General features: G+C 44.1%; 2 protein-coding genes across 2 annotated transcripts in view; one reads left to right on the forward strand and one right to left on the reverse strand.

The window, feature by feature from the left end:
• The window catches only part of sema4f (sema domain, immunoglobulin domain (Ig), transmembrane domain (TM) and short cytoplasmic domain, (semaphorin) 4F), a 46,215-nt gene extending 36,352 nt beyond the window's left edge, over positions 1-9,863 (forward strand). The window contains exons 2-15 of the mRNA XM_068713548.1: positions 1,010-1,155; positions 1,259-1,318; positions 4,271-4,369; positions 5,043-5,154; positions 5,279-5,398; positions 5,540-5,694; positions 5,776-5,957; positions 6,150-6,291; positions 6,426-6,642; positions 6,921-7,030; positions 7,129-7,280; positions 7,633-7,688; positions 7,805-7,995; positions 8,170-9,863. Of these exons, the coding sequence (XP_068569649.1) occupies positions 1,010-1,155; positions 1,259-1,318; positions 4,271-4,369; positions 5,043-5,154; positions 5,279-5,398; positions 5,540-5,694; positions 5,776-5,957; positions 6,150-6,291; positions 6,426-6,642; positions 6,921-7,030; positions 7,129-7,280; positions 7,633-7,688; positions 7,805-7,995; positions 8,170-8,898 (2,471 nt within the window). The 3' untranslated portion in view covers positions 8,899-9,863. The remainder of the gene's footprint in view (positions 1-1,009; positions 1,156-1,258; positions 1,319-4,270; positions 4,370-5,042; positions 5,155-5,278; positions 5,399-5,539; positions 5,695-5,775; positions 5,958-6,149; positions 6,292-6,425; positions 6,643-6,920; positions 7,031-7,128; positions 7,281-7,632; positions 7,689-7,804; positions 7,996-8,169) is intronic.
• Positions 9,864-10,486: 623 nt separating this feature from the next.
• On the reverse strand, positions 10,487-12,331 carry LOC137874916 (carbohydrate sulfotransferase 12-like). Its single transcript, XM_068713894.1, has 5 exons — positions 12,229-12,331; positions 12,076-12,078; positions 11,576-11,883; positions 11,194-11,495; positions 10,487-10,829 (listed from the first exon to the last, which is right to left on the reverse strand). The coding sequence occupies exons 1-5, from the start codon at positions 12,329-12,331 to the stop codon at positions 10,586-10,588; spliced, it is 960 nt and encodes a 319-aa protein (XP_068569995.1). The 3' UTR covers positions 10,487-10,585.
• Between the last annotated feature and the right edge of the window lie 952 nt (positions 12,332-13,283).

Here is a 13,283-nt window from a genome sequence, read left to right on the forward strand (position 1 = left end):
GTTTGATCGCGATGTAGTACGACTCAGAAACCAACCACTGATTCCGCTCTGTGCATTTTCTGTTCTCTCTCTGAACATTTCTGGCTTTTTTTCATGAAGGTCAGCAGAGATCAGGGTTGTAGGACTTCAAAAAAACTGCTAAATCTTTCTCACACACACACACACACACACACACACACACACACACACACACACACACACACAGAGGTAGCTTGTGTACACACAAACACGCACTCCAAAGAAGTTCAGCACACAGCTGTGCACTTTCCTCAAAGCAGCTGGGACACGAACGCACGCACACACACACACACACACACACACACACACACACACACACACACACACACACACACACATACACACACACATAGTTGGTCCTGTAGTGGATGATGGAGCAGGATAGAGTGGGACGGAGAGAGCAAACAAGAGCTGGAACACAACTCAAGAGCATTTGGGATTGGATTCATGTGATATTTTTTAGATTAAAAAGACAAACACAGTAGAGATTACACATCATGCATTATGTAATAGACTCGTACATTATTTATTATATATCATGATTATGCATAATTCAGTTTTGGGTATTGCTCCACAGCAGTGGATTTGAATCTGAATCAATATTAGGAAACATTCAAATAGAGGCAGATAGATAGAAACACAGAAGAATGTTTGGAGGTGATTTTTGTTGTGTATCTGTTACGAGAGAAAAAGGGGAAAATGACACCAAACGTAGAGAAAAATCAAAAGACTTAGACTGAGAGGGATTAAAGGGGTTAATCTGTAGCTCTGATTGTGTAAGAGGGCAGGGTGAAACAAGGGTTACTCTCATCTCTCATCCCTCATCTCTTTAAACCTCTTTCTGGGAAAATAGTGTTGGATTTATCTCATCCTGTCAAGCATTAATTCTGACATTTACATGATTTAAGGGGGCTAATCATAGTTATTCCAGTTTCCTAGCAGTACACTAACTTCTCCTAAATGTTGAAAATCTCTCTCTTTTTGTCCACAGACACCATTCTTGTTCCGGAGAAGTTCCAGGGCGTGGCCAACTTCAGCACCTTCCTGCTGGACCGTTCAACAGGCACGCTGTTCCTGGGTGCCAGGGACGCCATACTGGCTGTGGACACCAACAAGATGAACCAAAAACCAAAAGTGGTAGGAAGTGTGTATGTGTGTGTGTGTGTTGATTGAGTGGTAATTATATTTGTCACATTTTTTTATTAACAGTGTTGATTTTCTATGTCCTCAACCCTCTCAGATTGTTTGGGATGTGCCGGAGGAGAAGAGGAGGTCTTGTGTGGCAAAGGGAAAGACGGAGGTGAGAGCTGTGTGTGTGTGTGTGTGTGTGTGTGTGTGTGTGTGTGTGTGTGTGTGTGTGTGTGTTGTCCCCTCAGACACCTTCTTCTTTTGAATTTATGTTCCTGCAGGAACACGTTGTTTGGCCCAGTGGTGCCAGGATAATATGTGTTGGAGCCAATATTAGATTATTTATACACGTTTTTACTAAGATTATTGAAAGCTAACCTAGAAGCTAAAAAGATTTGATAAAAGGCCGGAAGGATTCAGATGCAATAAAAAAACCACACCTTAGTATAGTAATATTTCCTTTTTATTTTCAGTATCATTTATTGGATTCAAGTGGCCTCAGAGATTTGAAATGTGTGATTTCATGCCTCTATATTTTATGCTCCAGTATGGACGTGTGTGTGTGTGTGTGTGTGTGTGTGTGTGTGTGTGTGTGTGTGTGTGTGTGTGTGTGTGTGTGTGTGTGTGTCACAACCCCGTGCTGTTAGGCATCGGATGGGAAGTTCTGGGACTCATGCCAAATCCTGTTTGTGCTTGTGTGTGTGTGCATGTGTGTGTGGAGAGAAAGAGACAGAGAGAGAATAAGAGTGGTGTATGTGAAGTCACAGATGCCCAGTAACTGTGTACGGAAACTGATTAAATAGAGCGTACTGTACACTCAAGCTGCACATCTCATTATGCTTTGACTTTAACAGGACGTCAACCAAACTGCTTACAGTAAACTAACTGTACACTGGAACTTTGTTGAGTAATGTCTTACTGATTCTGTGGTTTTGACAGTTTAACAGACAGGCTTATATAGAGCTTCAGCATCATAATTTAGCTCTCTAAAGACCTGATGATGCCCAAAATATGCCTGAAATATGCCTTTGGTCCAGCATTTTACAGCAAATTAGGTCAAATCCAAAGATAAATAAAGCTCATGGAAGCACTGTGTATTAACAGAAGACGTGTAATTAGTTTTGACCCATTTCATGCAATCATCATTGGCACCGTTTTCTGCTGAGGTGAATGACTGATCAAGGCAGGAAATAGAAGGGTTGTGTGTTGTGTTTTCTGAGAAAACAGTGACTACAAGATTACAAGTGAGTCAGAGTGATTAAGAAGATGGAGTGCGGGGAGGAAACAGGAAGGGGAAGAAAGATGGATGGGAAGGAAGCATGAGGAAGCATGAGGGGCAGAAGACAAGAAATTAGATTAGAGAGACAAGACAGTAGACTCAACAAGAAACTACCTTGAAGTTGACCCTGAGAGACGTGTGTGTGTGTGTGTGTGTGTGTGTGTGTGTGTGTGTGTGTGTGTGTGTGTGTGTGTGTGTGTGTGTGTGTGTGTGTGTGTGTGTGTGAATCATGCAGACGACAGACTCAGAGGGACACACATCCGGGCAAGTTAGCAGGGTTACACAATGCTCAACTTCTATCAGCTGGATGTTTCTACACACAGTGGATCAGGATGTGTTGTAATAGATAACACAGTATTTCACTGGAGTCTGACGCAAACATCATAAGGCAGAACATCATAGATGTTGTTTGTGAGAAGGTAGGCTAGCACCCACATCACGCGTCGACATCTGTTGACTCAGTGATTATTATTTGGTGTTGACTGGAGACTGTACATACCGGCTTGTGCTGCCTTTCAACACATAACATGTTGCGTGAGAGTAATAGGTTTGGACTGATTGACATGCAGACCAATATTAGCTTTGGTACCCTCAGGGTGAAATTAATTTCACTGTGGTACAGAAAGACACTGAAAGTTCACAGACAGAAAATCGATCAGGACAGGATTCCTAAATTATCTGTATTAATGTAACGTAAACGCCACTTGGGGGCAACGCAACAAGCAGTAAACACAACATTGACACATAATCGGCTTATAAAGGAAGTGGCGCATCCAGCACCCGCAGAGTAACATCAGCGCCATTCAGAGTTGTTTTTCTGGCCGCCCAACGAATCTCACCGCAATCCTTTTCGCTCTTGTCTCTCCAAACCCAGACTGGTTTCTAACTATGTCTGTATATAGATGGTTCAACGTCAAAAAGAGCAAAATCTGGTGGAGTAACAACTCTCTTGGAGGAAACGAGAGCTTTTACAATAATGAGGTCCAATTATGATCTTCAACACACTCGCATAGAATAGAATGAAATAGAATTGAACAGAATGGAGCCATTCGATTCACCTCGTGCCAGATTGTGAGTGAATCTTATTAGCATGAATGAGGTCAATTTTGGACCAATGAAACAGCTAATCCCAAACTGATCCCATTGTTAGCAGCCCGAGGTCTCTGTCTCTCTCCATGGCTCTCCGTCCGTCTCACGGGACAGGTTGGTGGCGTGGTGGTGGGGGCTGCTTTGGATGACATGATCTGGGCATCAGAGAGGATCAGGTCCTGGGGGGGGGGGGGGGGGGGGCGAAGGTGACTCAGGCCTGGAGCTCATCCAAGTTGGCACAGAAAGACACACACGCACCCGCTTGCTAAAAAAACTGCCTGCGTCATGGTTTCTGGGGAGGAACAATGAGGGTGTTTTTCCATAACGTCTGTGGACTGAATATGCACGTATGAGGAGAGGGGAGCTCAACAAATACATCACCTATGTTGTGTATTTATTAGACCTACAAAGGAGCACATGTGCATATTTTTTATGTGTTATTTTTGCTTGAAAAAATGGGCTTAAGTTGCAGTTTGTATGCCTGTGTGAGTTAGTATGGATGGTCTCAGCTGGTCGCAATGGGGGTCTCAAGTGTCTCTCCCATCAGTGGGGGTCTCCAATTTCCATTCAGAATCATTAATACTCTAGCTGTTCTCAGAATCCACTCCAACCGTTCTCCTGAAGCTCAGTGTTAATACGGGACATACAAAACGGACATATGGACACAAGTTTAGTAAAGAATAAAACATATTTCAGAAGTTGAGCGGAGATGTAAAAGCTTTATCTTGATTTCTGGGTTTTTGTCTCCCCCTGCAGGTCGACTGTAACAATTACATCCGTCTGCTGGAGTTTCTGGGCGATGGACGCATCTATGTGTGTGGCACCTACGCCTTCGACCCCCAGTGTGCCTTCCTGGTTAGTCAGTGTGTGTGTGTGTGTGTGTGTGTGTGTGTGTGTGTGTGTGAGGCCTTCCTCATGTTTGTCCATGTCTGCATGTGTGAGCGTGAGACGTTCCAGGGCAGATCTTTGCCCGAGGATCTATCCACCACTGCACACACACACACAGCTGCAGCACACTATGATTCCAAACCGATGTGTGTTTGCTTGCACGTGTGTCCCTGTACACGTGTGTCTGTGTGTGTGTGTGTGTGTGTGTGTGTGTGTGTGTGTGTGTGTGTGTGTTTGCGCCTACAGTATGAGCATTAAGAGCCGCAAATGAATTCCTGTGACAAGTTCCCACACTCATTCACACCCAAGTCCTTCACCGAACGGACAGGCAGAAGGGCACACAAACAAAAGCAACCACTCTGTTATCCTACCACCGCAGTGAATGTATTCACATGTAAACCCACACCCCACTCAGTACTTATTAGAAAAAGATTTGGTGCCAGTCAACCAACAAAAGCTTTTAGATTCTTCTTTTCTTGCAAGTGACAATTTGATTATAGTGACATTTTAGTAATTTAGAAGATAATAAAACACAAGGCAGCTGGGAATAAAAAGGATGATCTACAAAATTACTTTTATTTATTTGTCGATTTAGTGTTGCCATTGTTGGTCTAACTTCTCTTTTCCTGTCGCCCTGCAGGAGCTCTCCTCCTTCACCCTGGAGAAAGCCGAGGATGGAGGGGTGAAGATGGAGACGGGGAAGGGCAAGTGTCCCTTTGAGCCGAGTCAGCACTACACAGCTGTTATGGCAGGTGGGACGGTACCACTGAATGACGAACTGATTGATGAATCTACTTGTTTGTTTGTTGCCTGGTTGATCAGAATATTAGCTTAATCCCAGGTACTAACTCACTTCTTTCTCTCTCTTTTGTCTAGCTGGTACTCTATACACAGCAGCCACCAGTAACTTCCTGGGAACGCTGTTCGACATCTCCCGGGCAACGGGCACTGAGCAGGAGCGCATCCGAACTGAGCGATCCATCAACTGGCTGAGTGGTGAGACACACATGCACTAAACCCACATATGCACGGACATGCAAAGACACAAACACGCTTTCACGTATCAAAGTCATACTTTCCCACAGGAAATAAAAAGTCAATTGTGTGTGTGTGTGTGTGTGTGTGTGTGTTTTTCAGACCCAGAGTTTGTGAGCTCAGCCTTCATAGAGCAGTCTGCAGACAGCAACCCGACAGGAGACGATGACAAAATCTACTTCTTCTTCACCGAGGTGGCCAAAGAGTATGATCTCTACACCAAAGTCAAAGTGCCCAGGGTGGCACGAGTCTGCAAGGTAACCCACCGTCTTGATTGAATGATGGATTGACTGATCGATCGCCTCATGTGAATTCACTGTCGGGCTTTCTCCGTTCAGTCTGACGTGGGAGGGATGAAGACTCTGCAGCGACGTTGGACCACCTTCCTCAAGGCCCAGCTGGTGTGTGAGGACAAGCCGAGCGGTCAGCGCTACAACATCCTAACTGATGTTTTCACCATGGAACACACACCGGGCGATCCCAGCAGCACACACTTCTACGGGCTGTTCACCTCCCAGTGGTAAGCTGAGGAACAAGCAAGGGCGAAGAGAAAACCAGAGATATATTTGCTGTGCAGCGTGAGAGTGGTATCAATCGTCTCATCCCACTTTTATCAAGAAAGGGAATACACGTATTTTCCCAAAATGTCAAACTATTCTTTTGAGATTGGACAGCATGGCTTTATTGTAACCATTCCTTTTACTCTTCTTAGGGAGCGTGAAGAGTTGTCAGCAGTGTGTGTTTTCAGTCTGTCTGACATCAGCAAAGTGATGGACGGCCCCTTTAAAGAGCTGAAGAAGACCTGCGAGAACTGGATCAACCCTGAACCTGTCCCCACACCAAGGCCTGGCCAGGTACTAAACGGTGCAACCACACATCGACTGTCTACTTTATACGCTCTACATTCATTACACATTTATTACATTCTACTATATTGATATGAAGAACTCAGGCATGTTTTTTTCATTCTCCTCTGCACATTTCGTAGTGTTTGAACAATGCTTTGAAGGCTGAGGGGTTCGAGTCCTCCCTCAAACTTCCCGACAAGGTGTTGACATTCGTGAGGGACCACCCCCTGATGGAGAACAGTGTAACTGCAGCGCCCCTGCTGGTCCGGAAGGGAATCCGATACACCAAGCTGGCTGTAACTCAGACGGGCAGCGAAGACGACGAGCGGAGGGCAGCAGTGCTGCACCTTGGAACAGGTGAGGAGACAGGGAGGTAGAGAAAAGGAGAGGAAAGGACACAAGTCTGTGGAAAGTAGAGTTAATGCAGATAAATATTGTATTGAGATATAAAACAAATTAATATGAAGTGCATTGCTGTACTCAGACATGTAAAAGTTAATGGACATGGCAGATTTAAATCAAAATTGTATGACCGTCCTCATGTTATGTAAATAGGTTTTGATTTTTAAATGAAATAAACTAAATTCAGTGTTGTAAATATTAAAAAATAAACTGTGTGTTTGTGTGTGTTGCAGATCGCGGGGAGCTCCACCAAGTGGCAGTAGTGGGCCAGAACGCCACCTTACTGCAGGAGCTTTCTCTGTTCACCTCACAAGAGCCTGTCAACAATATATTGCTGCACCAGGTATTTGCACCACACAAACATGCATATATTAATCTGCAGCGCCGAGAAATATCTGTTATGTTGCTCAGTGCTTCTGTAACGGGTCCCTGTGCTTCCAGGGCCGGGCTCTGGTGGGCAGCCCTCTGTCTCTGGCTCGTGTCCAGGCTGAAGGCTGCTCTCTGTATCCCAGCTGTGCGGTGTGTGCCAGAGCCAGAGGACTGGGCTGTGTGTGGAGCACAGAGGAGGAAGCCTGCAGGCCCACAACAGCAGAGTGAGTACTACAGGAATATCTCAGAGAACTGGAAACCTTCCAAAAATGAGAACCAAAGGCAGACAGCATTTTCTAACCCAGTATTACCATATACAATATGGTTTAGTTATGTGTGAAAATTGACCTATTTCCTTTATAGTATGTTAATTAAGAATTTTCTGTATTTTTTTTAAACCTTTACAAATATACCATATAGCATACCTTAAAGTCTTCGAATGCTTTAGTGTATCCAACAGTAAAAAAAAAGAGAAAAATATTGTGACCACATAAAAACAAGAACATATTTGCATTAATAATTTTTGCTACTAAAATATGATGCAAAGATGTGACTCCTGTTTGTGTGTGTATCCAGGCCTGGTCAAGGTGATATTGTAGACAGCGCCTTGAGAAAGTGTGATATAGCGGAGGGTAAGTGCATCTTGGTTTTTTTTTTACCTTAAGACAATGCATTATGATTTCTGATGATTTCAAACCTGTGTTATATAACTAATCTCATCTGCCTCCCTGCTTGTTGTCTCCTCCAGGGCGTTGCACCCCGTCCATGAAGGAGCTGCGGGTCTCTGTGGGTCTGCGCCTCCTGTTGCCGTGTGTCCAGCTGTCTCCCCGGTCCTGTAGCTGGGAGCATCCCCCCCACAGACACACCCGGCAGCACCACTCTGACCTGGAGGTGACTGTCACCGAGGACAGCCTTGGAAAATACATATGCACATGCCAGGTACACATGCAAAACCGTTAGCTCACCATATTGACCCTATTTCACATTTCCTGCTATTGTAAAGTAATAACAAATGATTTTTGTGGCAGCTTGTGTGTTAGCAGAAAACATTTTATCAACAACTCAAAATCAAACAACTCTCTTCCTCTTCTCTGTCATGTCGCTCTGCTCCAGGAGGCGGGACCAGGTAGCAGAGACCCCACCCCCTGTCGCAGAGCAGCCTATCACCTGACACTGGAAGGCCCCAGTGCTGGAGGAACCGTGGCGGTAGCAGGAGGTCGTCACGTCCTGGCCATCTACATCCTTTTCTTCATCCTGGGTTTAGCGTTAGGTGTATTTCTCCTCTACTTCGTGACGCGTCGGCGCAGCATTGCCCGCCAGGGTCACCACCTGCCGGATAATTCGCTGTCGTCAGATAAGGGGCGGGACTTGCTGGGCTCCTCGGCCACGCCGCAGTCTCCCAGCAGTGCCAGCCTGCTGTCCGAGGGATTCAGATTGACAGAAAAACGCAACGGGTCGGCGACCACGAACACGACCACAACGCTTCTAAGCAACCAGGGGAATGGTGGTCACCTTGGCAACAGTTACAGCGGCACCCTGATCCACAGCAACCCCAGCAATGGCCATGGGAATGCTCTGTATGCCAACTGCAACACAAGTAGCAGCGGGCTGAAGTTAACCTCTGAAATTTTAGCAGCAAACTTACTGGATGGAAGGACGGGGGAGAGGGAGATGGGGAGGCCCGAGGCGGTAGAGAGGAAGTTGAGGGAGGGGGATGAGGTGGATGAGGGGCTGGGGGACGGGTTAGGGGAGGGAATAAAAGGACTAGAGGAGGAGTTGGCCAGCTTTCCCATGTTTAAATCACCAGCACCACTGGCTCGGTGTGAAGAAAGTTCAATATGAAAAAGATACAAATGTTGATTGCACCATTTTGCATCCTCCAAACAAACTGAATAAAACCGGGAGGACTACATAATGGCTTCTGTCAAATGCCTTTGACTGGGAGATGTGGCATGAAGAGAGACTACAGAGATATATGAGAAATATATGATAATTCTACGTCATGCATGTGAGAGACAAAACGTGTTACAGTGCTGTGAGTCATTCAGGATGAGAGCCACAGCTAGATAAATGTGTCAGATGTAATATAAAATGTAAATATGAGCAGTCTGAACTTGGACTGTGGACAGTGAGCTGAGTGTGATGTCGCTCAATTTAAATGTTTAAAAAAAAATAATCAAAGATGAAATGTCTACATGTGTAGACATAGAAAAGCCATATTGTCCTTCTCCTTAACTGAGCTGCTGTTGTTCGCTCTCTCATTCTCATCTCCTGATGGCACTGCAAAAGAAAAGTGCACTTTGAATGTCTCAGCATCTCTCTGTTTCTCTCTGTATTTATGTTCCTCTCTCTGACACATCATTCAAACCCCAGACCTCATCAGGTCCAAAGGCACCAAGGGACTGCTGAGCCATAGACTGCACAGTCGGATTGCACGGGGCCTGGGCTTCAAACAGAGAGGTGTCCCTCTCGGAGACTAAAGAACCATAAAGGGAATCCCTCACATGGGCTACAGTGGCTGTCCCTGCCTACACTGCCACAGAGGTCCACAGGTAGGGTGATGCGGTTCGAGGACACCCTGTCAGATTTGTGTGAATGTAGAAAGATGCACAGCAGTTGCAAGTGACTGCCCAGATCTGTCACTGTTCACCTTCACAGTTACTGAGACAGGAGTTAATGAGTCTCACGGAATGGACCTTGCCAGACACAAAGTCACCATCACCTCGTTTTGTGAGTTTGAAACTTAAAAAATGTATTGTTTTTGTCATGTTGTTTTGTAATAAAGCTCAAAAATGCTGTTAACTGTCCCCATACTGTCTGTTGAAAATCTGGACGTGAGAAAGATTTGAAACAAATAATGTGTTAAGAGTGTTTCTCTTACCTCCCCAGAAGGTTCTGCTGGTTTAGTGAGTTGGTCATAGAGTGATAATAAGACTTACAGTGATGGAAACTATAGAGTCTCAGCTTGATTATGTTTGAGTGGGTAACATTAGCATGAAGCAGCAAAGTAGCCATTTTGCCCACACACACATCTTTGACAGCTGCCACAGGAACAGTACCATCATCATTTAAGATCCTTAAAGTTCAACATTTTGAGAAATTAGTTGCATTTTGTTGCCAAGAATTATATGAGAAGCTTGAAACCACGCTGCACTCAGTACATATGAGGCTACAGCCAGCAGCCAGTTAGCTTCGCTAGCTTCGCTTACAGACTAGAAACAGGTGGTAATAGCTAGCCTGGCTGTGTCCAAAGGTAATCAATCAATCAATCAATCAATCAAAAATGTTAATCCATGTTATATTTGTTTTAAAAAGGTTTTTTTTCAAGGGTACATCCCATCTCTTGGGAAATGAGTTGAAGAAGACAAATCTCACTACATATTAATGAGACGGACTGTCTATAGATTTTGAGGGTGTAGTGTGTTAAAGATGTAAATAATTAGTTGATGAATTAGTGTGTATAATAGTAAATACAGTGGAGTCTGTGCCCACTGGCTGCGTAGGGAAGAGTGCCAATCATGACTTCATCTCAACCATCGAGCAGTTCATCAGGCTTTCTGTAGCCAAAAAGCCTGAAGTCCTCCTCATAGAGCTCGTACAGTTTCCTCCTGTCCTCTAGGGGCACTGTGTCGAACCAGTCCGACACAGAATCGAGGGAAGTCATGTTTTTATAGGAAGGAGGGAACTTAATGTCGTCCTCCAGCCTTAGGATCTTCAGCAGCAGCAGCTCAGCATCCTGCTGTAAAGTCTCCTGATGGCCAATAAAATCATACCTGAGAGGTAAAAACAAACTGGTGTCAAACTACAGCTGAAATGAGCATTGTTTTGTATTGACATTGGATTCATTGGTAATTTGAGTATGTTAAAGGGGCATTCCAACAATTGCACACATCTAGATCAATTTTCATCATGAGAAAACATTTTTTTTTTAAATGTCTCTTTCTTAATTCCCTTAACTTTATGAAAACACACTAGAGTTTCACATTTAAAATACTACAAGGTAAGTCACAAGATAGAATGAAAAACACTTAATTTTAATTATTAATTATACTAAGGTAAAAAAAAAAAACCTTCATATTTCCAGAAACATCACAGAGGACGAGCCTTTTACAGCCCTGCAGGCAAACATGGCCTTACTGTATGAGGCAGGGGTGGCACAGGCGGTGCATCTGCCTCCAGTGGGGATCAAAGGGCCGCCCTGTCCGCGGCTCCAGCAGGTACTGAATAAAGTTGTAAAATGAGACGTGCACGCCGGATGCAAACGCCTCGTGCACCGTCTTTGGCGGATCAGAGTGGTGGCCGTACCTGCGCAGAATGTGCTTGCCAACGTTCTGATAGTACTGCTCATTTTGATGCTGGAACTTGTCTCGGTAGGCGGAGATGAGACGGACAAACGGGTCCCGGACATACAGGAACTTTGTGTAGTGCTTCAGCTTTGCCTGTGGTTAAGGAATGAGTACGCATCAGAGCTTTCTGTTGTCACTTTAAGAACACCTCTGATACCATTGTATCAACTGACCTTTATCTCAAATTTTGGGAAGCGGTTTAGGAACGTGTACTTGCTGTCGATGTGGACATTCTCATCGGGTATGGACATGGGGTCTGGATATGGCTTGCTCTGTTTCAGGACCAAGAAAACCCTCTTCCAGTTGGTACACGCCACCTTGGGAATGTAACAGTAGATGACTCCATAATTGTCATCCACAATGAGGTTCTCCAGGTGTCTGGCATTAATGTCTTCCAAACTGCGCTTCTCCTCAGCAAATCCGTCACCATCACACTGTCTTCTTAGCTGCTGCTTTCTCAGTTCCTGCTGCCGGACCCCCTCTGATAAGACGAATGAGAATATGTAACGGTCTAAAACAATTAGTGCTGAATGAATTCAGTTTTTTTTTGGCCTTTCTATTAAGGACAGTGAAGGTGAAAGCCAAAAGCAAAATTTACACAGCCCAAAAAGTGTTGCGCTAAATATGAGCCACAATAATCCAAAAGTAATCAAGGGTGAGGTCACAGCTCCACCTGCTAACCCATTTACTTATCCCTCATTCATTTCACAGGCAGTGGTGCATAAAAAGGCACAAACACACACACACACACACACACACACACACACACACACACACACACACACACACACACACACACACACTCATATATGGAGACATATTGTACCTCGTCCTTCCTGTGACATGTCCCATTGGTAAATGGATAACATGATGAGAAACATGGGTCCCACAAAGAGCAGCAGCAGCAGGAATCCTCTGCATGCCTCCATGGCAGCTGGACCTGACAGTGAACCGGTAACAGTAAAAGTACTCTAAATGTGCGATATTTAAGGACACTTAAGTTATTAAAGGTAAAAATCAGTGTCCCTTTTTTTCCTGATTAAATATTGTATAAATACTAGTCACAGGAGAAACATACAAAACATATTGGACGGCGTAAAAGTACTTTGTACTAGTTTTTAGTAACACTGTGACTGAGTATAATTCCAAAATCCAGGATTAAATTGATGCCTCATTTTATTTGTTGCAAAGTTTCTCGCATTAAGAAATGATAACTAAATGAGTCTATTAGTAGAGAAAGAACACATTATGTTGATGCTATTGTGCACTAGCAACCTATATAAATATATCACACATAATCAATTGGCACATCACTCACCTTGCGGCCTAATTCTCTGATAGATGATCTGATGAAGAGCCATGAGGGGGAAACCACTGATCAGAACCTCAGCCTACAGAAACCTGTGTGGGTACTGCATCATTACATCCTGCTGCAGTCTTTATTTCACAAGTGCACTGTGATGTCACTGAAGAGCACAGAGTCAATTATGTAAATCACCTTCATCCAGGATGTACTATTCAGTCTGTATTAGTGACAACAACCTTTCCAAATATTTAATTAGTCTGTTTTTTTCCTGCCAGTGGTCTGTTCACTACATGGAAATAAACATTAAATTAAGACTGTTTTGTGATCATTATTTTTGGGTGCAATGCTGGTCAAAAATACGAAATAGAAACTAGTACAACGCTGTAGATTACAGTACATTAAAAATGTGAAATTGAAGGTTTTGGGTTCAAAAATGTTGCAACCACACTTAAACCAGAGCTAATACAAAAAATTGTCAATACAAACATTATTATGTGCAATGACTGTGTGTGTGTGTGTGTGTGTGTGTGTGTGTGTGTGTGTGTGTGTGTGTATTCTTTTGAATTTATGTTTAG

This window comes from Cebidichthys violaceus, unplaced genomic scaffold (assembly GCF_023349555.1).
Source record: "Cebidichthys violaceus isolate CVI_PGR_0920_01 unplaced genomic scaffold, fCebVio1.0.p SCAF_19, whole genome shotgun sequence".
Lineage (NCBI taxonomy): Eukaryota > Metazoa > Chordata > Actinopteri > Perciformes > Stichaeidae > Cebidichthys > Cebidichthys violaceus.

Excerpts from the sequence above, each read along its gene's own strand:
- LOC137874916 (XM_068713894.1), bottom strand. The coding sequence starts at position 12,331 with ATGGAGGCATGCAGAGGATTCCTGCTGCTGCTGCTCTTTGTGGGACCC. Across the intron at positions 11,496-11,575 it reads TCCCAAAATTTGAGATAAAG|GCAAAGCTGAAGCACTACAC; the intron begins GTCAGTTGATAC and ends CCTTAACCACAG. Across the intron at positions 10,830-11,193 it reads TGCCACCCCTGCCTCATACA|GTATGATTTTATTGGCCATC; the intron begins GTAAGGCCATGT and ends TTTACCTCTCAG.